Source organism: Arvicanthis niloticus, chromosome 24 (genome assembly GCF_011762505.2).
Source record: "Arvicanthis niloticus isolate mArvNil1 chromosome 24, mArvNil1.pat.X, whole genome shotgun sequence".
Lineage (NCBI taxonomy): Eukaryota > Metazoa > Chordata > Mammalia > Rodentia > Muridae > Arvicanthis > Arvicanthis niloticus.
The window spans coordinates 24,843,312-24,869,677 of NC_133432.1; the positions used below are offsets into that span (position 1 = coordinate 24,843,312).

Consider the following 26,366-nt stretch of genomic DNA (forward strand, 5'->3'; position numbering starts at 1 on the left):
ACAGGGTTTCTCTGTATAGTCATGGCTGTCCTAGAACTCACTCTGTAGACCAGGCTGGCCTCCAACTCAGAAATCCACCTGCCTCTGCCTCCCAAGTGCTGGGACTAAAGGCGTGCTGCCACCACCGCCTGGCTAGGATGCAATGTTAAAAAGCAAAACCAAACCGAGGGGCTGCAGAGGTTAAGAACACTGTCTGCTGTTCCAGAGGACCCCATTTCAATCCCTAGCACCCACATGGCAGCTCAAAATTGTAACTCAGCTTCAGGGGGATCTGACAACCTTTTCTAGCCTCCGAGGGTATCAGGCACAGGAGAGGTACACAGACACACATGCAGGGAAGACACCCATACGTACAAAATAAAATAGCCACAAGAAGCCCAGCCAGAAGCCTGATCTGCATTGCATCTTCTCAAAGTAGCAATGGCTACATGGTGAGAATAAGTGATCCTGGGGTTTTCTGGGGATTTGATAGAGATTACAATATTCTTGGATATGCTGAGGTGTAGTTGTTACAATGTAAAAGAACCCTGTAGCAACCTCAGGTCTGGGAAAGGATGACATGAAGTTATCAATTAGGAGGCTCGAAGGGCAATTGGTTTAGATTTGGGGCCAGCCTGGACTACAGACTGAATTCTAGTCAGCCTGGGCTACAGAGGGGAGCTCTGTCTTAACCACAGAGGTAAATAAAGTAATAATTATAAATGCCACGTGGATTTAATTTTCTGCATAAAATTGCTTAGAGTATGGGGTAGGGCGGCACAGGTGTTGCAGGAGGAGAATGCCTTGCACGAGTGGATTTTCTTTGTTTTCCATTTGGGGCCTTGGGATCTGACTCAAGTCCCTTGGTACACTGAGCCATCCTGCCTGCTCTTGGAGTATTTTATTTTTCTTCATCAATATTGGGTGTTGAACCAAGAACCTTAGACTTTGGAGAACGTTTTACCCCCAAGGTTCATCTTCAGCCTTTTATCACTATCTTTTCTGCTTGTTTGTTATTATTTGCTTGTTTTGACCTAGGGCTGCAGTCTAGGTTGGTCTAGAACTCTCTATGTAGCTGAAGACCTTGATTTTGTTTTTTTCTTCAAGACAGGGTTTCTCTGTGTAGCCCTGGCTGTCCTGGAACTCACTCTGTAGACCAGGCTGGCCTCAAACTCAGAAATCCGCCTGCCTCTGCCTCCCAAGTGCTGGGATTAAAGGCATGCGCCACCACTGCCCGGCTGACTTTTTTTTTTTTTTTTTAAATGAAAACAATAAGCCAGGCAGTGGTAACGTATGCAGGTAAAGTCACCAAGCCTGACCTGAGTTCAGTCCCCAGGGTCCACACCATAAGGAGGAAAAAAAACCAAGTTCTGAAAATTATCCTCTAACCATACGTGCACTTTGGTATGTGCACTACTCTCCCTCACACACAATAAATGGATACATGTAATAAATAAATAGTAGATAGATAGCCAGATGTGATGGTTTGTGCTTGTAATTGTAATAACAAACAAACAAACAAAAAATGACTATTTTATTTTATCTTGTTTTTCGAGACAGGGTTTCTCTGTGTGGCCCTGGCTGTCCTGGAACTCACTCTGTAGACCAGGCTGGCCTCAAACTCAGAAATCCGCCTGCCTCTGCCTCCCAAGTGCTGGGATTAAAGGCGTGCGCCACCACTGCCCGGTGTCATTTTTTTTTTTTTTTTTTTAATTTACTGGTACGTGTGTTGTGAGAGAGAGAGAGAGAGAGAGAGAGAGAGAGAGAGAGAGAGAGAGAGAGGCGGAAGATTGAGAGAACATAGGACATGTATGTATGGAGGTCAGAGGACAGCTTTCAGGAGTCTGACCTTTCACACACTACTGAGGCAGGATCTCTCTCTCTCTCTCTCTCTCTCTCTCTCTCTCTCTCTCTCTCTCTCTCTTTTCTCCCTCCCTCTCTCTGTTTCGAAGCTGCCCCAAGGAAGCTGGCCTTCTCTGCCTCTCATCTCACCACTGAGATGCTGGGATTATAGATTCGTGCCACCTGCCTATCTTCAGGGCACTCAGGTCATCCATCAGGTCTGGTGGAAAGCATCTTTACCCAGTGAGTCATGTCTCGGGCCCTCGGGTATAGTTTGCTTGTCAGTTGTTGTCTGGTGAAGCTAGCCACTCTAATTATTCACTGCACAGTGATGTGTCTGCCCACACTGAACCATGTAGCTGATACCTGATGGTCCTATAGGCTTAGGAGGAAGCCTGAAAAACGCCCATCACCTGAGGATGCTGTTCCCACGGTAACCAAACTCATGCCTCCTGTTTGTAAGTGAACCAACTGTGTTTCAAAACCCAAAGTGCTGTGCAGGGCTGAGATGTGGCTTTAGTGCTAATCTAGCATGCTGGGAGCCTTGGGGGTAAGCCTGTGCCCCAGCACTCAGGAAGTGAGTGAGGTAAGACTATATGAACTTGGAGCCTAGCCTGGGCTATGTGAGACTATTTCCTGTGTCAAAGGAAATAATGTAACAAACTACTCTAGGGTATACAGTAACTCACAGATGAAGCCAAACTCCTGTTATTGGTCATTGTGTAGCTATTGCCTCTGAGCTGAGGGAGGGAGAGGGGAGGAAGCCCATGAGGATTCCCCGGAAGCTCCTGAAACTTAGAACTTTTGCAAGTCTGCCCTGCTTCCCAGGTTATGCTCAGTTGTAACAGCAGTCACACCGTTGCTGGGAAGAGAAGACTCTGGACCAGGTGAGATGCATGTTTCTCTCTCTCTCTCTTTTTTTTTTTTTCGAGACAGGGTTTCTCTGTGTAGCCCTGGCTGTCCTGGAACTCACTCTGTAGATCAGGCTGGCCTTGAACTCAGAAATCCGCCTGCCTCTGCCTCCCAAGTGCTGGGATTAAAGGCGTGCGCCACCACTGCCCGGTGCATGTTTCTCAAGAAGCTCCAGTGACGTAGTTTTTGTGAGTCATCCATGCTGAGGAGGGAGTAGCTTTTGGGTGACTGCTTTTGGGTCACCCATGCTCCATTAAGTAGCCCCTCACTATAGCCAATATTCTTGTTAACTCTATTCATTTCTGGGGTCCTCTGGAAGAGCAGCCAGTGATCTGAAGTGCAGAGCCATCTCTCCAGCCCCCTTCTTCAGTATTTTTAAAAGTTTCAATAAAATTTTCCTGTGCCTATAGGGGAGGGGCAGGTACAAAGGTCAGGCAAGGACCTCTGTCCTGCTCTGTCACGTTCCAGTTCATTCTCTTGAGACAGGTTCTTTCAGTTAACCTGGAGCTAGGCTGTCACCAAGTCCTAGAGATTCTTCTGCCTCTGCTGCCCACCACCCCAGCCCGCGGTGGTAGGCCTACAGGCAGGCTCTGACATGCCTGGCTTTTCAGCCGGATGCAGGCAGAACATCAGTCGGGTCCTCCTGACTGGGCTGCATGTGTCCTTATCCACCAGGACATTTCTCCAGCCCATTTTGTCCTTATTTTAGAGAGTGTATATAAACAGAAGTTTCCTGTGAAACGTGTCTTGGTGTTCAGCCAACAGCAATCTCTTAAATCTTGTTTACCAGGTCTCTGGACTGCATAGAGAGGATGAGCAACGCACAGTACTCAGCGTGTGTGTGAGCGCTCTCTGTGGAAGATGAGGACATTCACCAGTGACGTGTTTCTCAGACTGCATCCCTGTCTCCCAGCGCTGCGTGACTCTACCCCAGCAAGTGCTTCAGTTCTCAGCTCCCTAGTGTGTGTGTGTGTGTGTGTGTGTGTGTGTGTGTGTGAGAGAGAGAGAGAGAGAGAGAGAGAGAGAGAGAGAGAGAGAGAAAACTACAGCATGCATAAAGAGGTCAAAGGGCAACCAAGAGAATTGGTTCTTTCCTTCCGCCAAGTGGGAACAAACTCAGGTCTTCAAGCTTGGTATCAAACACCTTTTTACCTGCTGAGCTTCTTACTGGCCCTTTGTGGTATTATAAAATGTTGAAATTTTGTTGGTATAGATGCTATTGTTACCTAAAATAATTTGAAATATGATTTTTTTTTTTGGTTTTGTTTTGTTTTTTGAGACAGGGTTTCTCTGTGTATCCCTGGCTGTCCTGGAACTCACTCTGTAGACCAGGCTGGCCTCGAACTCAGAAATCCACCTGCCTCTTCCTCCCAAGTGCTGGGACTAAAGGCATGTGACACCACCGCCCGGCTTGATATGATTTATTTTATCTTCAAGACAGCCTCTTTTAAGAATCTAGTGATTTTAGCTGTGACAGTGCATACCTTTAATCCAAGCACTTGAGAGGCCCGAGGTAGGCAAATCTCTGAGTTGGAGGCCAGTCTGGTCTACAGATCAAGTTCCAGGATGACCAGGAATACACAAAGAAGTCCTATGATTCCCAACATTCCAGAGGTAGGAAGTAGAATCAGGAAGATCAGAAGTTCAAGATCATCCTTGATTACACGGTAAGTTTGAGCCTAGCCTGGGCTACATCACATCTGATTTTAAAAATCAAGCCAGGTGATGTGGCACATGCCTTAATCCCAGCACTTGGGAGGCAGAGCCAGGAGGATCACTTAGGTCCGGCTGGGGTTCTCTCTAAGTTGTCTGGTCTAACCTTGAACTTTGTCAGTAGCTCAGGCTGGCTTCAAAAGTCCTCCCACTTCAGCCTCCCCAGTTCTGGAAGGACAGGTGTGCACAACCAGATGTGCCCAGCCCCAGCCTTCATGGGTTTACTGGGCCACTGTGTGTAATGATGGGACCTCAGAGGTAATGATTAGGTCCAGGCTCCACCCTCAGAGTGATTCTGTGAGGCCGTGAGCCAAGAAAACCACCCACGAGCCCTATCTTAAGATCTCTGACTACACACAACAAACAAACAATCCCCTAACAACAATAAAAGCCCCCCAAAGCACCCCCAAACATCAAAGGGCCTCCAAGCCTGACAACTTGAGTTGATCCTTGGAACCCACTTGGTTGGTGGAAAGATGTGACTTCCACAATTTTTCCTCTGACTACCACACGAGCACTGTGGCTTATGTGCTACTACACCCAAAAAACAAATAAAATACAATTGAAAACATTACATTTTATTTTTGAGACAAGGTCTCTCTCATATGTAGCCTTGGCTGTCCTGAGACTCACTATGTAGACAGAGATCCACTGTCTTGGAACTCATAGAGATTCACCTGCCTCTACCTTCTGAGGTTAACCAGTTCACAAAGTGCTTGCCTTAAAAGCCTAGAGACCTGAGTTCAACCCCCTTCTAAAAGGGGGAGCTTTGGGATGTGCACTATAAGCCCAGTACTGGGGAAACAAAGATGGGGGAGTGGGGGGTGGGGGGGGCTTGCCTGACCTACTTGGTAAGACCCAGGACAGTGAGAGAGTTGGTCTCACATGGTAAATGAGATGGGGAGATGGCTCTGTGGTTATGAGTGCCTACTGCTCTTACAGAGGACGCAAACTGGGTGGCTCACAACAACCTGCAACTCTAGCTCCAGGATATCCAGCGCCCTCTTCTGGCCTCTCTCTATACCTGCACTCACCATGCTCATACCCACAAAGAGACAAGAGAAAAAGAAATCTTTTTAATGTCTTTTTTTCTAATTAAAAAATGTATGTATTTACTTTATGTATATGAGTACTCTACCTGGCCATCTACCTGCATGCCAGAAGAGGGCATCAGATCTCATTACAGATGGTTGTGAGTCACTATGTGCTTACTGGGGATTGAACTCAGGACTGAGTTATCAGCAGTTAATTCCAGCCCAATTTTCATAGATTTGTATTTCATGTGCACTGGTGTTTTACCTGCATTTATGACTGGATAGGGTTGTCCAGATCCTAAGGAACTGGATAGGAGTTGAACCCAGGTCCTCCAGCTTGTGCTTTTAACCACAGAACCATCTCTCCAGCCCAAAATAAACCTTAAAAACTACAAAGGTGGACAAGTCCCCAAAGAAAGACACCCGAGGCCAACTTCTGACATCCACATATGTAAAGCTGCATGCACACACAGACACAATTTCAGTGGCCATTTGTATGCACACAGACACAATTTCAGTGGCCATTTGTAGTTACAAGGCTCCACATTTCTGTGGAGAGCAGGGAGCACGGGTATCTCAGGTCATGGAATTGGCTCTGGGTGGGATGACCTGCATTCCAGCCCTGCCCTGTCCCAACCCTTACAGGTTCCTGAGGTCAAGGTGGCAGGATATGGTGGCCTAGATTCCTTGGAACCCAAAGCTGCTATCTGAGTGGGTCAGCCAGCCTGCAGGACACACCCTCTGGGAGCTTGGGGCTCTGTATTACCTGTCTAGAGAGCAGGGTCCACTGAGAAGGATCAATAACACTTTGCTTGATAGGACTTCAGACTTTTTTCTTTCTTTCTTTTTTTGGTCAGGGTGGATCTTCTATTCTTTCTCCATCCTCTACTTCTGCCTCCCAGGTGCCTGTACCACCATAACCATACGTGGCCTGGCCCAGAGATTAAAAAAAAAAAAAAAAAAAAAAACTAACCCTGTAACTTATTTATGTATACACACACATTTTACAGAGCACATGTGAAACTTAGAGAAAAAAAAAACTTGAGGGAAATGGTTCTCTCCTTCCACTTTGTAGGTCCCAGGGATTTTTGAACTCAGGTCTCCGGGCTTTTTACTGCAAGCACCTTTACCCACTGAGTCCTATCTCCCTGGCCCTGATATAATTTACTTGCCATTAACTTTTCTTGCTCTTCCTCTCCGGCTTCCTTTCCTGCACATGCTTCTTCTTTTTTTTTTTTTTTTTTTTTTTTTTTTTTTTCAGTTTTTAATTTTGAGCGGATACCCTGGAGTCCATCCGGATTTGAGCTCCGTCCCTCTGTCCTGTAAGACAATTCTCATTACGTTTTACTGATGGGTTTCAAACTCCCATATAGGCAAGTGCTCCTCTCACTCCCAAGGAGCCATTGCTCGGGAGGGGCTTCCTGGACGCTAGGGGACCTGTTCCAAGCTGGGATGTAGTGCCCTCTCTGGATCCCAGTGGATGTTTGGCTCTGCTGGATGATGGGCAGTGAGTCCTGTGATCCTAAGGAGTTCAAGGTCAGGGACGGGCAGCGGAAACTGCAGATGCAGTTTTCTAAGAAAACAGGAAACAGCAGCACAGATTTGTAAGTTGGATGTGGGGTTGCAAGTCTAGCGTCCCAGCTACTGGGGAGGTGGAGGGAAGAGGATTAAAAGTTTGAGGCTGCCGGGCAGTGGTGGCGCACGCCTTTAATCCCAGCACTTGGGAGGCAGAGGCAGGCAGATTTCTGAGTTTGAGGCCAGCCTGGTCTACAGAGTGAGTTCCAGGACAGCAAGGACTACAAGTCTGAGGCCACCCTGGGCTACACAGTGAGACTATAGCTCAAAATGAGTTGGGATGTAGCACAATGGTAGAGCCCCTGCCTAGAATCCCCCAGGGAGGGGTTGGGGGCGTGGCTCAGTGGTAGAGCCCCTGCCTAGGATCCCCCAGTGAGGGGCTGGGGGCGTGGCTCAGTGGTAGAGACCCTGCCTAGGATCCCCCAGGGAGGGGCTGGGGGCGTGGCTCAAGCTATAGAGCACTTGCCTAAGAATTCCCTGTCATGGGTTTGGGGACATGCCTCAGTGGTATAGTGCCTGCTTAGGAGAGAGAGAGACAGTGGGGGGGGGTAGGGAGGGAAGGGAGAGAGAGATTAAAAAATTTAAATTCCATCATTCTCCCAAAGAGCTACTACAAAATGGTATCTGCTTTGTTTTGTTTTGTTTTCCTGAGACAGGGTTTCACTCTGTGTCCCTGGCTGTCCTGGAACTCAGAGATCCCCTGCCTCTGCCTCCCCAGTGTTGGGATTAAAGGTGTGCGCCACCACTGCCACCACCCAGCATGTTTGATTCTTTTAAAGATTCATTTGTGCTTGAGAGATGATGGTTCAGTAGTTAAAAGCAATTGTTACTCTTTTTAAAAATTTATCTGTATGAACATCTGTGTATCACATGTGTGCAGTGCCCAAAGAGGCCAGATTGGGGTGTCAGACCTCCTGAAACTAGAGATGGTTGTGGGCCACCAAGTGGGTGCTGGGAATCGAACCTGGATCCTCTGGAAGATCAGCCAGTGCTCTCAACAACTGAGCCATCTCTCCAGCCCTGAAAACATTGCTCCTGCAGAGGATCTAGGCTTGGTTCCCAGCACCCATGATGGAACCACCATCCCTAACTCTAGTTCCAGGGCATCTGATGACCTCTTCTGATCTCTTCAGGCACCAAACACACACATGGTACATACACATACATGCAGTCAAAACACTCACACACAAAATATAATGAATAAATCTAAAACAAGTGATTGTTTTATTTTTGTGTGTGTGTGTATGTGCACCTGTTGTGTGTACACGTGTGTGCAGGTGGCTGTGCAGGCCAGAGGAGTGGATCCCCCGAAGATGGAGTAACAGGTGGTTACGAGCTACCTGAGGTGGGTGCCGGGAATTGAACTCTGGTCCTCTGACTCCAGACCCATGTTTTGGTTCTTAGTCTTTCCCGTAGCTATAACGAAATAACTGAGGTCAAACGCTTAATGAAGAAAGGATTTATTTTGTTCAGAATTATGGAGCTTCGGGTGTTGGACCCATCATAGCTCAGATCTGGTGATCATCTGATAATACACGGTGTCAGAAAAGCAGGAGCACATGGGACAGTGGATAGAATAGGAGGGGGACAGATGGGTGTCTTCCAGCTCCCCTAGGAGAGGGACGGACAGGTGTCAGGCTACCCTAGGACAGCTGCTCTCTCAGGAGCTGCTCTGATCTCTCTCAATGGTGATGCCTCCGAGACTTGATTATCTTCCACTAGGCCCTAATTCCTAAAGGTTGTACTGCTCTGCTGGGCATGGTAGGCCTTGTCTAGTGTCATAGCTTTCAACAGGTGGAGGTAGAGGGCTATGGTGTGGGGCAGAGACAGGAAGATCTCTGTAGCCAGGGCTATGTAGTGAGAGACCCTGGCTAAAAATCAGAAAAAATAAAGAGGCTGAGGTTGGAGGATCTTGAGTTCAAGGCCATTCTGGGTCAAACAGTGACAACCTACAAACTAACAAACCAAACCCCAAAAACGTACTGTGTGTGTGCTGGTGGCACACACCTTTAATTCCAACACTGAGACAGAGGCAGGTAGATCTCTGGGTTCGAGGCCATCCTGGTCTACAGATTGAGTTCTAGGAGAGCCAAGGCTACACAGAGAAACTCTGACTCAAAAAACAAAACAAACAAACAAAAAAAATTTTTTTTGAGGGCTGAAGATGGGTTTAGCTCTTCTAAAGGACGCAGGTTCCATTCCCAGCCGCCATAAGGCAGCTAGTAGCCATCTCCAACTCCAGTTCCAAGGAATCTGATGCCCTCTTCTGGCCGCTGTGGGTACTGCATGCATTTACATTCACGCAGTCAAAACACGTAAGAAATTTTTTTAAAGAATCTTTTTTTTTTTTTGACCCAGTGTCCCACTGTGTAGCCCTGGGTAGCCTGGAGTTTGCTATGTAGGCCAGTCTGGCTTCAGACTCAGAGATTCATCTACCTCTGCCTCTGGAGAGAGAGAGTGGTTGCGATTAACGGCATGCCTTTTTATAAACTTCAAACATATTGCTTTTTGTTCTTGGGAGAGGCACACTTTGTCACATCGTGCCCATGAATGTTAGAGGAGTTGGTTCTCTCTTTCCACCATGTGTGTCTCAGGGATCAAACTCGGGTATGGCAGCAGGCTACTTTACCCACTGAACCATCTTGTTCAACCAAGTTATCCATTACTGCATTCACTCAGATAACAACTATTCTGATTCCATTCCTTATGCCGTGTTGTATCAATCATGAATAACTCGGAATAACAGAGTCAGAATACCTAGGAGTGAGGAGAGTATTCTCTGTATAGCTGGTGTTCAGAACCTCCAGGAAAAGATCCTTATGGGCATGGTAGTGTCCACCTGTAATCTCAGCCGTCAGGAAGCTGAGGCAGGAGGGTCCCCGTCTTCTAGGCCAATGTGGGCTACAATTTGAGTCTTTGTCTTAAAATGAACAAACCAACCAACCCAGGATCCAGAGTGTTTTGTGGCTTGTGCTCAGATCTCTGAAGAGAGCTACTGCCATGCCCGGCCTGTGTGTTGTGAAGTGCTCGGCATGTGGCCAAATGCTTGTTGTTTGTAGAGCAATTCAAAGGATTCCTGGAAAACTCGGAGGAAGCTCGTCCTCTCCTCTCTCCATCTTCCAAGATCGCCTAAGTGCTTGCTAGCATGAGAGGTTGGGTGGGAGGGAGTGGTGAGACAAGCAGGCTTTCCAAAGTGAGGCTGTGAAACTGTCTTTGAGCTTGAGCCGCTGCAACTGTGCCAGTGTAAGCAGAGATGGGGATACCCAGAGCACAAAGCATCTGAGAGCAGTGGCTCCGCCTCATCCATGGCTGCTTGAGACGAGGCATGGGTGGGGATGGAACCCAGTGCTAGAAATCTGTAAGGATAGTTTGGGCTGGCCCACCCTTCCTTCCTTCCTTCCTTCCTTCCTTCCTTCCTTCCTCCCTCCCTCCCTCCCTCCCTCCCTTCCTTCTTCTCCTCCCTTCTTCCCCTCCCCCTGCTTCCTTTTAGCTTATGCAAAGCAGGTGGTTAGCAGAAAATAATCTGAGCAGTCCTGTTCATAGAGAGTGACCATGATGACCTCCTCCCCCACCTCCTTCGAGAACTGTCAGAGGGGATGGACGTGACACTCTCAATCCCCCCAATCTTCATCCCTGATTGAAGCGAGACCTCTGAGGGCTGATTAGGCTCCAGGTCCAGAGGGCTTGGCCCTGTTTCCTCCTGTGGTCCACGGTCTGATACACAGAGCCATGATGGTGATGCTAAGTTCCTTGCATCATTGGACCACATCCTGGGCAGCCCCTGTGGCTGGGTAAGGAGAGCACTCACCCTGGTCAACCTCTTCCTTCGTTCCACCAGTCATTCGGCAGATGGTTTCTTTGCCAGAAAGATTGGTAACATGGACAAAGGTATTACTGAAGGATGCAAGGATGGGACAGATGCCAAGTACATTCTCTCCTTCAGCTACCTGGGGGCCAAGGCTGACCTGATGACTTTGTCCTTTCCTTCCCCATGCGAGGTGCCATTTCTGTGCATCGCTTTCAGACTCCTATATCAGAAAGATATTCAGGTATTCCATTCTTTCTACACACATATACACACTAAACAAGGTCTTACTCTGTGACCTTGGCTGGCCTAGAACTTGGTATGTAAACACCTTGAACTGCCTGCTTTCACCTCCATACCTGACTCTGGTCTTTTCTCCTTCCTTCTAGTTCTTCTTTTAAAAACAGTTATTCTATGTGTATGAGTGTTTTGCCTGCTTGTTTATCTGTGCATGCCTGGTACCCATGGAGGTCAGATGAGGGCATCAGATCCCTTGGAGCTGGAGTTATAGACAGTTATAAGCTGCTGTGTGGGTGCTGGGAACTGAACCAGAGTCCTCTGCAAGAGTAACAGGAGTTCTTAGCCACTGAGTCATCTCTCCAGACCCCCTTCTATTTCGTGTGTGTGTGTGTGTGTGTGTGTGTGTGTGTGTGTGTGTGTGTGTGTGTCTACATGGAGGTCAGAGGATGAGTTTGGAGAGTTACTTCTCTCCTTACACTGTGAGTCCTGGGGATTGAACTAAGGTCAGCAGGGTAAGCTAGTTTACTCATGAAACGGTTGTTTTGTCCGCTTTCCTTTTCTGTCTCTTTTTTTCTTCTTTCTTTCCCTGTGCCCCTCATACTAGAGATTGAACCTAGAGTCTCCTCAGGTATGTAACATAGGAGCTCTACCCATGAATCTGACACCCCCAGCCTCCCCTGGGGCTTCTAGGCAGGGGCTCTACCACTGAGCCACGCCCCCAGCCCCTCACTGGAGGATTCTAGGAAGGAGCTCTACCACTGAGCCACGCCCCCAGCCCCTCACTGGGGGATTCTAGACAGGAGCTCTACCACTGAGCCACGCCCCCAGTCCCTCACTGGGGGATTCTAAGCAGGGGCTCTACCACTGAGCCACGCCCCTCAATGTGGGCTTTTAGGCAAATGTTCTACCACTGAGTCAGTGAGAGTCTAGGTAAGACCTCTACTGCTGAGTACAGCCCTCACCTTCTCTTGACTTTGAAGAAAATGTTGTCTCACTAAGTTATGTAGGTTGGTCTTCAATCCATTCTGTACCCATAGAAGGAGCTTTGAACTTGTGATCCTCCTGCCTCCGCTTCCTGAGTGGCTAAGATAACAAGACTTCACTACCAAACCTGGGTTGAGCAGGATGCTTCTGACTGCTCAGCAAAGCTAGACAAGGAAAACATTTAGCTTGGTGCCTTTAACTAGTTCAAGTCATAGACAAGGGAGGAAGGGCTCACGTTAACTGTATCAGTGATTTACTAGCACGGAACTAGTCATTCTAGGGACTAGAAAGATGGCTCAACAATTAGGAGCACTGGCTACTACTGCCAAGGACCCCATGTCAGTTCCTAGCACCCACATGGTGGCTCTGTCTTTAACTTCAGTTACAGGGGATCCAACACCCTCATCTAGCTTTTCTGGACACAGGCATACAAAGTATGCACATAGGTGCATAAAAAATAAATCTTTAAAATTTCTTTCAAAATTTCTAAAAGTTAGTGATCTCAAGTGCCTGTTGTACGTGGTTTCTGACAGAGCGGAGCTCAGGGATGACTCGTCTGCACAGAAGTGGCTTTAAATCTTAAAAGTCACAGATGAGCTACTTGGTCACAATCCACCACAGGCTGAGGAGCCTGTATCACTTGCCTGGCCAACTGGGCTCTGTGGGATGTCTCCTTCCTTCTTTTCATCACTCCTTCCTTCTTGTTTTAGTTTTGAGACAGAGTTTCCCTGTGTGTAGCCTTGGCTGTCCTGGAACTCACTCTGTAGACCAGGCTGCCCTCGAACTCAGAAATCCACCTACCTCTGCCTCCTAAGTGCTGGGATTAAAGGCGTGTGCCACCACCACCCGGCCCAGTAATTTTTAAAAATAGGATTTCATGAAACTCGGGCTGGCTTCATACTGTGTAGTTGAGGAAGACTGTGAACTCCTGATCCTCCGCCTCTGCCACCTCCTGGGCATCAGCAATACAGGCTTGACCAGTTTATTGGGGTTTGGGGATCAAACCCAAGGCTTCCTCTATGCTAGGGTATTATTCTACCAACTGAGATACACCCCCAGCACTTCCCCCCCTCATATTTGAAACGGGGTGCCGTGTAGCTCTGCCTGGCCGCCAACTCACTATGTAGCCGACGACGGCCTTGAACTCCTGAGTTTCCAGCTTTTACTTTCTGTTTCATGGCTGGATTACTCCGGTCCTACAATGTCTTCCCTTCCAGGAATCCAGCAATGTAAATCGTTCCTCCCATAGGGTGACTTTGCCAACTGTGCTTGCTAATTTTATGTTAATTCGACATAGCTTAGAGTCATAAGAGAAGGGAACTCCAATTGAGAAAATTACCTTCATTAAAGTGGGCTATAGGCAGACCTGTCAAGCATTTTTCTTTTTTTATTTGTATGAGTGCACTGTAGCTGTCTTCAGACACACCAGAAGAGGGCATCGGATCCCATGACAGATGGTTGTGAGCCACCATGTGGTTGCTGGGAATTGAACTCAAGACCTCTGGAAGAGCAGTCAGTGCTCTTAACCACTGAACCATCTCTCCAGCCCCAGAGCATTTTTCTTTTTTCCATTTATTTATTAATTTATCCATTCACTCATTTACTTATATTTCATGTGCATTGGTGTTTTGCCTGCACTCATGTGAGGGTGTTGGATCTCTTGGAGCTGGAGTAAGACAGTTGTGAGCCACAGTGTGGGTGCTGAGCCATCTCTCCAGCCCAAGCGTTTTCTTAATCAGTGATTAATGTGTTTTACCATGGCAATGGTAACCCAAAGAAAGGCACCAAGCATTTAGTCACAGCAATAATCAAAACAATGATTACAGCGTGTGACCTGTAGCCTAGGATGGAGGTGATGGGCAGTGGCTCCTAAGGTACCATCATACAAAGCAGGAAGGGGATTGGTGAGTTGGCTCATGTGACAAATCTGACAACTCCAGTTGGATCCCTGCACATGTTGGAAAAGAACTGACTCTCGAATGTTGTCTCCTGATCTCCACATGAATATCATGGAACAGGTATATTATATATACCATACCTCCACACTCAACTCCACCACATATTAAATAAAAATTTAGATGCCAGCACTTAGGAGGCAGAGGCGGGCAGATCCCTGAGTGCAACACGCTAAGGCCAGCCAGATCTATACAGCAAACTTTGTTCATGCCAGGAGGTGGTGGCGTACACCTTTAATCCTAGTGCTTGGGAGGCAGAGGCAGGTGGATCTCTGAGTTTTAGGCCAGCCTGGTCTACAGAGTGAGTTCCAGGACAGTCAGGGCTACATAGAGGAACCTTGTTTCAAAACACATGTGTGCGCGCATGTATACACACACACACACACACACACACACACACACACACACACACACACACACAGAGTCTGGAGAGATGGCTCAGTAGTTAAGAGTTTCTTGCTTTTGCAGGAAGCCCAGATTATATTTCTGGCACCCATGTTGGGCCCTCACAACCATCTCTTACTCCAGCTCCAGGGGATCTGCAAAAATCTGTCCTCTGGCCGGGCGGTGGTGGCGCACGCCTTTAATCCCAGCACTCGGGAGGCAGAGGCAGGCGGATTTCTGATTTCGAGGCCAGCCTGGTCTACAGAGTGAGTTCCAGGACAGCCAGGGCTACACAGAGAAACCCTGTCTCGAAAAACCAAAAAAAAAAAAAAAAAAAAAAAAAAAAATCTTGATTCTGTGGGCATCTGGACACACACGCAACCCCCCCCCCGCAACATGTATGTATACATACATTTGCACAGACTGTATGTGTGAATAAAGGCATGCATGTGCCATGACTTGAGGGTTAGTGAGAGGACAGCTTGCCTCCCTTCCAATTTGTTTGAGACAGTTTCATTTGTCCTTCCATATGGTCCTTGAACTCTTGGAATTCTCCTGTCTCTATGTCCCATCTTGAGGAATACTGGGATTACATGCATGCATGCACACAATCTCTCTCCCCTGCATTCACAATTCGAATGCACACCCCTCATGCTTCTACAGCAAGCACTTGACCAATGAGCCCATTTCCCAAGCCCCAGGATCCACATTTTAGCCTTTTACCATGTTTCAACTTTTTTCCCCGGTAGAAATAATTCCCTGTCCTAAATGCCCTGAGACACTTCTTTTTTGAGACAGTCTCACCACCTAGTTCTTGCTACCCTGGAACTTCTTGCGTAAAGTAGTCGGCTGGCCTCAGATTCACGATCCGCCTGCCTCTGCTTCCCAAGCACTGGCACTACAGGTATACACCATCACACTGGGCTGTTGGTGAGAGCTTTACTGTGTAGTCCTAGTTGGCCTGGTGCTTGTTACACTGCCCAGAATGGTGTCATACTTGTAGAAACCTCCTTGCCTCTGGCTCCCAAGTGCTGGGACTATAGGCAAGTGCCACCATGTCTGGCTTATGTCTACGGATGTTTTGCCTGCGTGTATGTGTGCTTGGTACCTCTGGAAGTCAGAAGAGAGTGTCAGGTATCCTGGGACTGGAGTCCTATGACTGGGAAATCAAACCTGGGTCCTCCAGAAGAGCAACCAGTGCTCTTAACTGCTAAGCCATCTTTCCAGACATCCCCCATGTCTAGTTCTAGTATGTTTTTAACTTTTATGTGGATGGGTATTTTGCTCAAACTCCATATGGCTGAGGATTGCCTTTAACTCCTGAACCTGTCTCACCTGCTGGGATTACATCTATGTGCTAGCATGATGGCTTGTTAGGGGTCAAACCTAGGCTCTCTGCATGCTAAGCACACACTCTACCCACTGAACTACACCCTGATGTTTTTCTCCACCCGCTTTTTTTTTTTTTTTTCCCAGATAGGGTCTCCCTCTCCAGTAGAAACTGGCCTTAAATCCAGACAGCCTGCAATTCTACCTCAGCTCCCAGGTACTGGTATTACAGGCTTGTACCAGTGCACCCAGGTCCAGCCTAGCTTCTGAAAAGCTTGCACGTGCACTCCTACCCCTTGCCTGGAGCCTTTCCAGCGGGCTTTTGAAAATATTTAAAATTTTCGTACATGGGTGCTGGGAATTGAACCTGGGTCTTCTGCAAGAACAGGAATCTTAATTGAGGCCTCTCTCCAGACTCTGAAGATGTACTTAAGTATGTGTGTGTGTCTGCACATATGCACACGAGTGCAGGGTCTGCGGGGCAGAAGGGGGTAGCTGGCCCTGTGATCCCGTAAGCCGCCTGATGTGGATCCCAGGAGATGAGTTCCAGTCCCTTTCTACAGCCACTGAGCTGTGTCTCCAGCCCACCCCACATGAGGACCCCAGCCCCCACTGCAGACAGGGTTTCTCTGTGCAGTCCTGGAACTCACTCTGTGGACCGGGCCTAGCACTCCCAGGGATCTGCCTGTCTCTGTCTCTCAGCACTCAGAAGGCCTACACCCAGGCCCAGGTTGGGCCTCTGAATCCCTTTCTCTTGTTGGCTGTGTTGAAGCCCTCCCTCAGACACACACGAGGATGCGAGCCCCGCGTGGGGAGCACAGCATTGATTTTATTGTTCCGAGTTTGGGTTCATTCCTGTCACGGTCACTGGGCAGAGGCAAGAAGGCCTTGCCTCTTTCAGTCTTGGTCCCGCGGGGGTCTGCTCAGATTCTCTTCCATGTTCAAAGTGCACTGAGAAAGCTTCACAGTTTGAATACATCCTAGATGTTCAACTGAAGCAGAGTGAAGAAATGGCCCTCCCACCCCCACCCACCTAAAACAAAACAAAACAACAAAACCAAACCATCCCCCTAAACCCCAGCAGCTGCTGCTACAGCCGTTATGAAAAAATAATACAAACTCTTCTTAAAAAATAGATCACACAGAAAGAACTCAGAGGGCAGACGCACCCAGAGAGGGGTGGGGCTGCTCCAGCCATGGGGAGAGGCCCGGGAAGGGTGCTGAGATGAACCTGGAGGGCTGGGATGCTGGGACGGCTGCCTCGGTCCCTCTGCCCAGCCTCTGTAGTGTGGGCTGGACCCTCCCTGTCAGCTGGATCCCAGGCATCATCTGCCCTCTCCCCTGAGGGATCCTGGCTCATCCTGAGGACTGGTACCTATTTCTCACTAAAGTGGCTTTGATCAAGAAATGAGATGGACACCAAGCAAGAGCGAGGGCCACTGCCTGGCCACATGGGATTGGACCTCTCTCTCTCTCTCTGCTTTGGGATTTAGATCCCTGTCAATACCTGATGCTACCTAGATTCCCCTAAGGGGATCCGGGGCACAGAGTCTCTCCCTTGGCATTGTAGGGGCTCCCATCTAAAGCTGCCTTCTAGCCTGGCCTTGCTGGGGAAGAGCTGCCAGCAGGTGCAGTGTGCAGACGGCTGCAGGCAATGCATGGAATGGGCCCAGCTTCCCTACCCTCTAGCTCATGCAGAACAAGTGAGGGGTTGGCCCCACAGAATGGGAGGTAAGGCAGGGCAATGTGACCGACCATGTGTGTGTGCAGCCTGGTGACTTGGGGGCCAGAGGCAGAGAGAGGCTGGGGGGCACCCTGCATGAGGGGAAAAGGCAGGTAAGGGCCTGGGTCTGGGGGGATGGGTGTGGGCACCACTGCCCTGGCTGAGGGCTCCATGCCTAGGCCACCCCCTGCTGAGGAATCTGGTGAGGGTATATTCTCCAGAGGCGGGGATGCAGACGACGGGCCCCCTGGACTCAGTCAGGGACCTCGGGGTGGGCAGGAAGTGAGCTCTCGCCCCGCCGGTAGGTCTCCCAGAAGCCCCGCTCCAGTTGTTCCAGCTGTGGGCCCAGTGGCAGGTGACCAGCCAAGTGCATGCGAAGTGTTTCTAGCCATTGTTCCAGCTTTACGAAAGAGGGCCTGGGGTGACAGGTGAGCATCAGGGGACAGTGAGTCTGGCTCTCCCAAGGACCCACCTATCTATCCCAAGGCTGCTTCAGGCTAGAATCCTGTCCCCTCTCCCCCCAACTCACCTCTTCTCAGGATCCAGGTCACAGCAGCGCACAGTGATGGGGAAGAAACTTGGGGGACAGTTTGGTGGACAGTAGCGGTCCAGGAAACCCCTTACATTGAGGCCAAAATCCATAGTGCGGGGCAGATAGTCAGGGTCCGCATTCACACGCCCAATAATCTGTTCAGTACAGAGCCCCTGCTTAGTGTGGGGCCCCTGGGCCTGCGGGTTCTGGAAGCCTGGCAAAATGCTCTGATGACACTTCAGATAGAAGTGGCCAGGGACTAAACTGCACCCCACTGATGCTGTGGCTTTGGGGAGCCAGGTTCTCAGGGTCTGAGGTCCCTGTGGACATCCAGGCTGGAGCATGGGAGGATTGGAGAGTGGGGAGGAGCCACTAGGTCTGGGCACAAGGGCTGCTTACGTGACCTACCTCACATAGGACAATTCCAAAGGAAAACACGTCCACCTTTTCATCATAACTACGACCTAAACAGAGAGCAAGTATCAGCAGGGGATGCAGGACTAGGAGCAGTGACAGACAGAAAGGGAAAGCACATTCTTCTGAGATCCAAGAGCAGGATGTGGCTCGGCTGGCAGGCAGCTCGAGTAGTGTGCACGGAGCCCTGGGTTCCATGCCCAGCAAGGCATAGGAGGAGAGACAGTCCTGGTTCTGTCTGAGGCTCATGTGCTATCTGAAATACCTCTTTTCTTGTTATATTAACTTTTTAGATTTCTTACGTTATGTGTATTCATGTTTTGTCTACATGTGTATATGTGTACCACATGTGTGCTTGGTGCCTGTGGAGGCCAGAAGGCACGAGAACCCCTGGAAATGGCGTCACAGATGGTTAGGAGCCGCCATGTGGGTGCTGGGAACTGAACCTCTACAGAGTGGCACGTGCTCTTAACAGCTGAGCCACCACGGCCTGCTTGTGTTGTTTTTAGACAGGGTCTCATTAGGTAGCCCTGGCTGGCCTGGAACTCATCATGAGCAGGAAGGCTGGCCTAGAAGTCATAAAGATCCACCTGCTTCTGCCTCTCGAGTGCTAGGATAAGATACATAACCAACATATGCCAATTTTCTTGGTGTTTTTGAGATAGGTTCTTATTCTAGCTGGGCTAGCCTGAAGCTCACCATGTAACCCAAACTGGCCTTAAAACTCACAGCAATCCTCCTACTTCCATCAACTAAATACTGGGATGACAGCTGTGTGCTACCACACCCGACTTACGTGCTGCTGGAGACGGGACCCAAGACTTCCCGTATATTAGACAATGTATTAGCTACATTTCCAGCCCCATAACCGCGCCCCCCCACCCCCAAGACAGGGCTTCTTTGTATAGTCTTGGCTGTCTGTAGACCAGGCTGGCTTCGAACTCACAGAGATGTTCCTGTCTCTCCTAAGGGCTGGGATTAAAGGCATGTACCACCACTGCCTGGCTATAAATACCTTTTTAAAAAAAAGGCAAAGCCCGGCCTGGTGGTGGTGGCACATGCAAGCATGGAGCAGAAGCAGGTGGATCTCTAAATTCAAAGCCAACCTACTCGCTCTACAGAGTGAGTTCTAGGATAGTCAGAGCTACATAGAAAAACCCTGTCTTGGGGGAAAAAAAAAAAAGACAAAAAGTTTGGCAGAAATGGCGGTATACAGCTTTAATCCCAGCGCGCAGAAAGGAGAGGCAGGTACATCTCTGTGAGTTCCAAGCCAGCCTGGTTGACACAATGAGTTGCAGGACAGCTAGAACTACATAATAAAGAGGGGCTATCTCAAACCAAACAAAATGAGACACAGCAAATACATAACGAGAGATAAAGGCAGACAGTGAGCTGGTGTGCTCACTTATAACCCCAGCACTTTAGGCCAGGATACTTACCAACATACCCAAAGCCCTGGAGTCTGCCCAGCACCCCGTCCCCTGGGCATGCGACTCACTCCTATAATCCTAACACTCTGGAGGCAGAGGCAGGGGGACGGCAGCACAAGGTCATCCTTGCCTAAATAGTGGGTTTGAGGCTAACCTGTGCTAAATGAGACTTGGCCTTTAAAAGAAGAAAAGGTGGGCCACCTGATGATTTTTGAGTTGAGTCCCAGGATCCACATGAGGGAAGACAACTTCCTCCTACAAGGTACCTCCTGATGTGCACGTGTGCACGCACACACAGTGTGAAAACCACACCCGAAACTAAACAAAGGAGGGTGGTAATGTAAAGAGGAGGTGGAGGCTAGAGGGTGGTGGCCACAAGCCCAGAAAACCCCAGTTGACCCTCGTCAGCCGGAGGGAAGCCAGGGAAGCCGTCGGGCGGAGAGGCCAGCATATGGGGTAGCTGCTGCGCCCTGTCTGGTACCCTAGAGCCAGCACTCACCGTTGATCATCTCTGGCGCCATCCAGTAGGGGTTGCCCACCACCGTGTACCGCTTCCTGCGGTCCGGCTTCTTCAGGCTGCGCAAGTCTTCAGACTGATTCTTCTCATCCGTCATGAGTCGAGCCAGCCCAAAGTCAGCCACCACCACGTTCCTGTTCTGGGAATTTCGTAAGGCAGGCTGAGACCTGGTCCTCTCTGTGTGCTCCTATCTAGGACCTTTTCCCTATAATCCCACACAGGGCAGAGCATATGCCCCAGATACAGGGACCTGTGTGGGGGAGGGTACGGCCCTCTGTCTCAGCTCTCTGCAAACAGAGCTGCCTAAAACTTCTGGCGATTCCAGCGAGGGTTTAGAGGTGTGATTCAGAGGTAGAAAGCTTGCCTAGAAACCCCCACCCCCAGTGAGGGGCTGGAAGCATGGTTTCATAGGTAGAAAGCCTGCCTGGAATCTTCCAGTAAGGGATTAGAGTAGGTTCAATAGGAGAATCCTGGCTTAGAAGTTCCCAGTGAGGAAGTGGAGCATGGGCTGACATCAGAGCCCCTGCCTAGAATCCCAGTGAGGCTGATGGCGTGCCTCGGCAGTAGAGTGCTTGCTTAGCAGGCGGCACTATTCACCTGAGGCCAGATGTGGGTGGGGATGGATGTGGGTTCACTCTCTTCCCTGCCTGCTGTGTGCCGCTGTCTCCAGGTGACTGTCTGTGACTAGATGGGTAGCTGAGGGTCCTTTCCTTTGATATAAGTCTGGTCCTCTTGGGACCTGACATCTCTCCCTTTCCGGGTGTTCCTCATGTTCACACAGAGTAGGTGACACTGAGGCTGTTCAAAGGGATGCAGGCCACCAAGGATCTAGACACCAAGGCTAAGCAGGACCCTCCAAAGACTTGTTTAGCTCAGTCTCAGGACACCAATGCCCAGAGTTTTGTGGCTCACCCTCAGGGTGTCCTACAGCCTGGTGTTTTCTATCTTGCTGGGACAGCCCCAGCAGTACCATCTTCTGTGCAGGGTCCTCTGCAGGCTGGCAGCGCTTAGAGGACACCAGGAACCTAAAACATCAGAACCAAAGTACTGGTCTGTTTAGATTATAGCTCTGTGCTGACTGGTTGGATGGTTTAGAGACCTTAGAAAACGTACGTACGTGTGTGTGTGTGTGTGTGTGTGTGTGTGTGTGTGTGTGTGTGTGGTACTGGGAGTTGAACCCAGGTCTCACATAGGCAAAAGTTGCATTGCCAAGTTATGTCAGCTGCCCCTCACGGGGGGGGGGAGGGGGGGATTTCTAGGCAGGGGCTCTACCACTGAGCCACGCCCCTAGCCCCTCACTGGGGGATTCTAGGCAGGGGCTCTACCACTGAGCCACACCCCCAGCTCCTCACTGGGGGATTCTAGGCAGGTGCTCTATCATTGAGCCACACCCCCAACCCCTCACTGGGGGATTCTAGGCAGGTGCTCTACCACTGAGCCACGCCCCCAGCCCCTCACTGGGGGATTCTAGGCAGGGGCTCTACCACTGAGCCACACCCCCAGCCCCTCACTGGGGGATTCTAGGCAGGTGCTCTACCACTGAGCCATGCCCCCAGCCCCTCACTGGGGGATTCTAGGCAGGGGCTCTACCACTGAGCCACACCCCCAGCCCCTCACTGGGGGATTCTAGGCAGGTGCTCTACCACTGAGCCACGCCCCCAACCCCTCACTGGGGGATTCTAGGCAGGGACTCTACCACTGAGCCACACCCCCAGCCCCTCACTGGGGGATTCTGAGAATATGCTTTCCTCATCCCTGCTGCCAGTATTTTCTTTCACTTTGCAATTTGAGACAGGATCTTGCTAAGCTGTCCAGGCTAGCCCTGACGTGGGTCTGCAGCTCATGCAGGACTCAATCCTCCTACCTTCACCTTCCTCAGTTCAGAGGCTGACTGAGGTAGTTTATTATGGGAGTAGGACTCTAGGTACCTGCTTCCCGGTTTGGCCCAGCTCCTCTGCTTTCCTGTAGAACATCTGGGGACCCCCTTAAACACCAACCTGAAAACTTGGGGCTGATTGCCTCTTAGCCTCTTGGACTCCACTGAAATGCCCCTGCCAAGTCTCCTCTTCCAGAAGACTGCCTGATGCCCTGCCCACATGCTGATTTGCAGTTGTCGCTGCTGCCTGGGTAGCCTGCACTACCTCAGATGGCGTCTGTGAATGCTGCAGTGAAAGTTGGGGCTTTTCATTTGAATCAGTTTTCCCTTCTCTGATCTGTTCAACTCTTGCGCTGCAGGTGGGTCTGGGGACTGCTGCCACAGTATAAATGGCAGGGCCAGGACTGTGACCCAGCTCTGCCTGCCTCTTGCGCTGGTACTGTTCACCTGATCTCTAGTTCCATAAAAGCCCTGAGAGGACATCATAGGTCTCTTCTTTCTCCAGCACTCCCAGTTGCTTACCTCACGGACCAGGCAGTTGTGGGAGTTGAGGTCTCGGTGGATGATATTCATCGAATGGAGGTAGGCCTGCGGGGACGGAATGAGGCTATCAGCGGATGTTTAGTCAACAGACTGCACCTCAGCTCTGATCCTCTGCCAGCTCCTTGCTTCCTACCCATCCTGTGAGCTGATGGACTCCAGACACGTGCTCTACTGCTGAGCTCTACCTTGAGTCTTCACTGAGGGAGTCTAGTCAGTCACCCATGGGGCTGCCCCCCCCAAAGCATCCCCGTAGGCTCTGCTCCCACACACCTCGTGGCAGAGTGGGTCACCTGAGTGAGTGGCAGGTCACTTACCATTCCTGATGCAATGTCCTTGGCAAAGCTGACCCTCTGACTCCACGGGTACTGGCTGTCCTAGGGACAGGGAAAAATGGCTAGCATAGAGCCTGGGCTGGGGGGATGGCATGGTGGCACAGGAGAGGGGACAGCTGAGTGAGTCACAGGCACAAGTGCGGTTGTCTGAGGTCTCCACGTTCTCCTGTATCTACAGCTGCCTACTAACACTTATCTTCCAAGAGCTGTGTGTGCCCGGCTCCAAGGCACTGTTTTCTGTGGTTTGTCAGAGATAACTTGGTGGGGGGGGCTATTCTCCCCTTCTGCTATTTGGGTTCCAGGGATCAAACTCACATCACTGGTAACAAGCAGTGTTACCTGCTGAGCCATTTCATGGGCCCTTGTTTGTTTGTTTGTTTGTTTGTTTCCAAGATAGGATGTCCTATGTAGCTCAGGCAGGTTTCCTTCTTTGGCCTCAAGGCCTAAAGGCATCTTTTTTTTTTTTTTTTTTTTTTCAACAGAACGGATTTCATGAACTAAGGATTCATGTATGTTCTCCTGCAATTCCCAAACTATCTATCCTGAGCAATCACCTGTGGGGTTGTTACTGCTGGGTGTTGACTCATGCACCTCTCCAGAGCAGACAGTAGAAACTACGACCCATGAGTCCGTTATGACAGTAGGGTTACCACCTATTAAACCCCCTGAATACTCTTTTTATATGTGTGTATCCATTTTGTGTGTATGTGTGTGTATGTCCACATGTGGGGACCTAAGATAAATGTCAGCTGTCTATCTTAATTTCCTTCTACAATTAGACATTTCATTTAGTACATCTATTTGTTTATGTGTGTCTATGTGTGTAGCGTGTGCACATGCCACAGCATGTGTGTGACATATGACAACTTATAGGCATCTGCTCTCTCCTTCTACATGTGGGTCCTGGAGACTGAACTCAGCCCGTCAGGCTTGGTAGCTGGCATCTTTACTCTCTGAGCCACCTTGCTGGCCCTTCTACCTTATTTTTTGAGGAAATGTTTCACTGAAGCCAGAGCTCCTGGCTGTGGATAAGCTGGCTGGCCACTGGTCCCTAGAGACCCTGCCTCCTCAGGGTCCCATCACTCTTCAGTGATGGGATCACATGTATACGCCATCATATGGAACTTTTTTTTCTCCTCTTATCGATAGGTTTTCTCTGTGCAGCCCTGGCTGTCCTAGAACTAACTCTGTGGACCAGGCTAGCCTCAAACTCACAAAGATCCTGCTTCTATCTCTCAGTGTTGGGATTACAGGCATACACCATCATGTGGGACTTTTGAATGGGTCCCGGGTTGAACTCTCACCCTAATGTATGGGCAACAAGTACTTTGCCCACCGAGATGTGATCCCAGGCCCCATTCAAAGTTTTCAAACCAAGCTGGACCAACGTTCAGTCAAAGCTGAAGGTCTAACAAGCTACCTGCATTCTTAGCTCCAGTCACTGGGGAGAACAGGGCTCTGCCTCTGCTATGGTTTGGATGTGGGGTGTCCCCAGAGGCCCATGTACTGGAGGCTCAGTCTCTAGAGTGGCACTACTGGGAAGCAATGTAGCTTTTCAGAGGCAGAGCTAACTGGACAGTTCTTAGGTTATTGGTGGTCACTGCCCTGCAAGGGGACAGTGGGAGCCCGCCCTCTTCCTCCTCAATCCCCCTTTCTTGCTTTTCTGTTTTGGTGTGTCTTTACAAAGGGTCTCACTGTTTATGTAGCCCTGGCTGGCATAGAACTTGCTCTGCAGACCGGACTGGCCTTGAACTCATAAGACCCACCAGTTTCCCTAATGCTGGCATTAAGGAGGTGGGGGGCACGACACCAGGTCTGTGCAGTGCCTCATATGTGCCAGCTTAGGCCTGCACTCTAGCAAGCTAGCCCCGGCCCCAGCCCCAGCCCCAGCCCCGCCCCCTCCCGCCCTGGCCCCGCCCCCGCCCCCACACCCCAGCCCTGGCCCCGCCCCGGCTCACCATGTTCTTGATGATGCCCCGCAGGGTGCCGCCCTTAATGTACTCTGTGATGAAGTTCAGCCGCTTGTCCTTGTACAGCACACCGATGAACTTGAGCACATTAGGGTGCTCCAGGCACCGCATGACCTTCACCTGGAGGAACACACACAGGCTGTCCAGGACCTTCTTCCCCTAGTCCACCCTGCCTAAACAGCAGGGCGCCCAGTCCCCTCTCACACAGTAAGCCACTGTGTGTCTCTCAAGCGTGGCGCACACCTTTAGTCCCAGAACTCAGAAAGCAGAGACAGGCAGATCTCTGAGTTCAAGGACAGCCTGGTCTACAGGGCAAGTTCCAGGACAGCCAGGGCTATACAGACAAACCCTGTCTTAAAAAAACCCAAATCAAACCTAAACCAACCAACAACAACAACAACAACAACAACAACAACAACAACAACAACAACAAAGGATTTTGGGCTGAAGAGGTGGCTCAGCAGTTAAGAGCACACTGGCTGTTCTTTCCAGAGGTCCTGAGTTCAATTCCCAGCAACCACATGGTGGCTCACAACCATCTGTAATGGACATCTGATGCCCTCTTCTGGTGTGTCTGAAGACAGCGACAGTATACCTACACACATGAAATAAATAAATAAATAAATAAATAAATAAATAAATCTTTTTGTTTGTTTGTTTTTCAAGACAGGGTTTCTCTGTGTAGCCCTGGCTGTCCCAGAACTCACTCTGTAGACCAGGCTGGCCTCCAACTCAGAAATCCACCTGCCTCTGCCTCCCAAGCACTGGGATTAAAGGTGTGCGCCACCACTGCCTGGCAATAAATCTTGAAAAACAACAACAACAACAACAACAACAACAAAAAGAAAAAGTGTTTCATCACTCAGGTTGGTCTTGAACTACCTATGTAGCCATGGAGGTCCTTGAACTCCTGATCTTCACACCACCATCTCCCAGGTGCAGGGATAACAGGCATGCAACACCAAGGTCAGTTTTGGTATTAGAACCCAGGGCTTTGTGCGTGGTAAGCAAGCATCTACCAGCTTGCACCCCCAACCCATATCTGTTCTGACTTTTGTGTCTTTGAGTCAATGTCTCACATAGTCCAGGCTAGCCTAGAACTCTCTATGTAGTTGAGGAAAACCTTGAACTCTGATCTTCCTGCTTTCATCTTCTGAGTGCTGGGATTATAGATGTGTATTATAAAGCCTGGTGTGTGTGGTGCTGGGGATTGAATCTGGGGCAATCTACTGAGCCACACCCATGGCTCATGGCTGCCCTGTCCCCAGTGAGGCCTA

General features: G+C 49.8%; 1 protein-coding gene and 1 pseudogene across 3 annotated transcripts in view; both read right to left on the reverse strand.

Moving 5' to 3' along the window:
- Window positions 1–10,518: 10,518 nt before the first annotated feature.
- On the reverse strand, window positions 10,519–14,424 carry LOC143437873 (small ribosomal subunit protein uS11 pseudogene; annotated as a pseudogene).
- Window positions 14,425–16,561: 2,137 nt separating this feature from the next.
- The window catches only part of Limk1 (LIM domain kinase 1), a 32,777-nt gene continuing 22,972 nt past the window's right edge, over window positions 16,562–26,366 (reverse strand). For all 3 annotated transcript variants that reach the window (XM_076923126.1, XM_076923127.1, XM_076923128.1), the window contains 7 exons: window positions 25,078–25,209; window positions 23,102–23,161; window positions 22,767–22,832; window positions 20,351–20,507; window positions 18,416–18,471; window positions 18,005–18,162; window positions 16,562–17,891 (listed from right to left, as the gene is read on the reverse strand). In XM_076923126.1, the coding sequence (XP_076779241.1) occupies window positions 17,729–17,891; window positions 18,005–18,162; window positions 18,416–18,471; window positions 20,351–20,507; window positions 22,767–22,832; window positions 23,102–23,161; window positions 25,078–25,209 (792 nt within the window). In that variant the 3' untranslated portion in view covers window positions 16,562–17,728. The remainder of the gene's footprint in view (window positions 17,892–18,004; window positions 18,163–18,415; window positions 18,472–20,350; window positions 20,508–22,766; window positions 22,833–23,101; window positions 23,162–25,077; window positions 25,210–26,366) is intronic.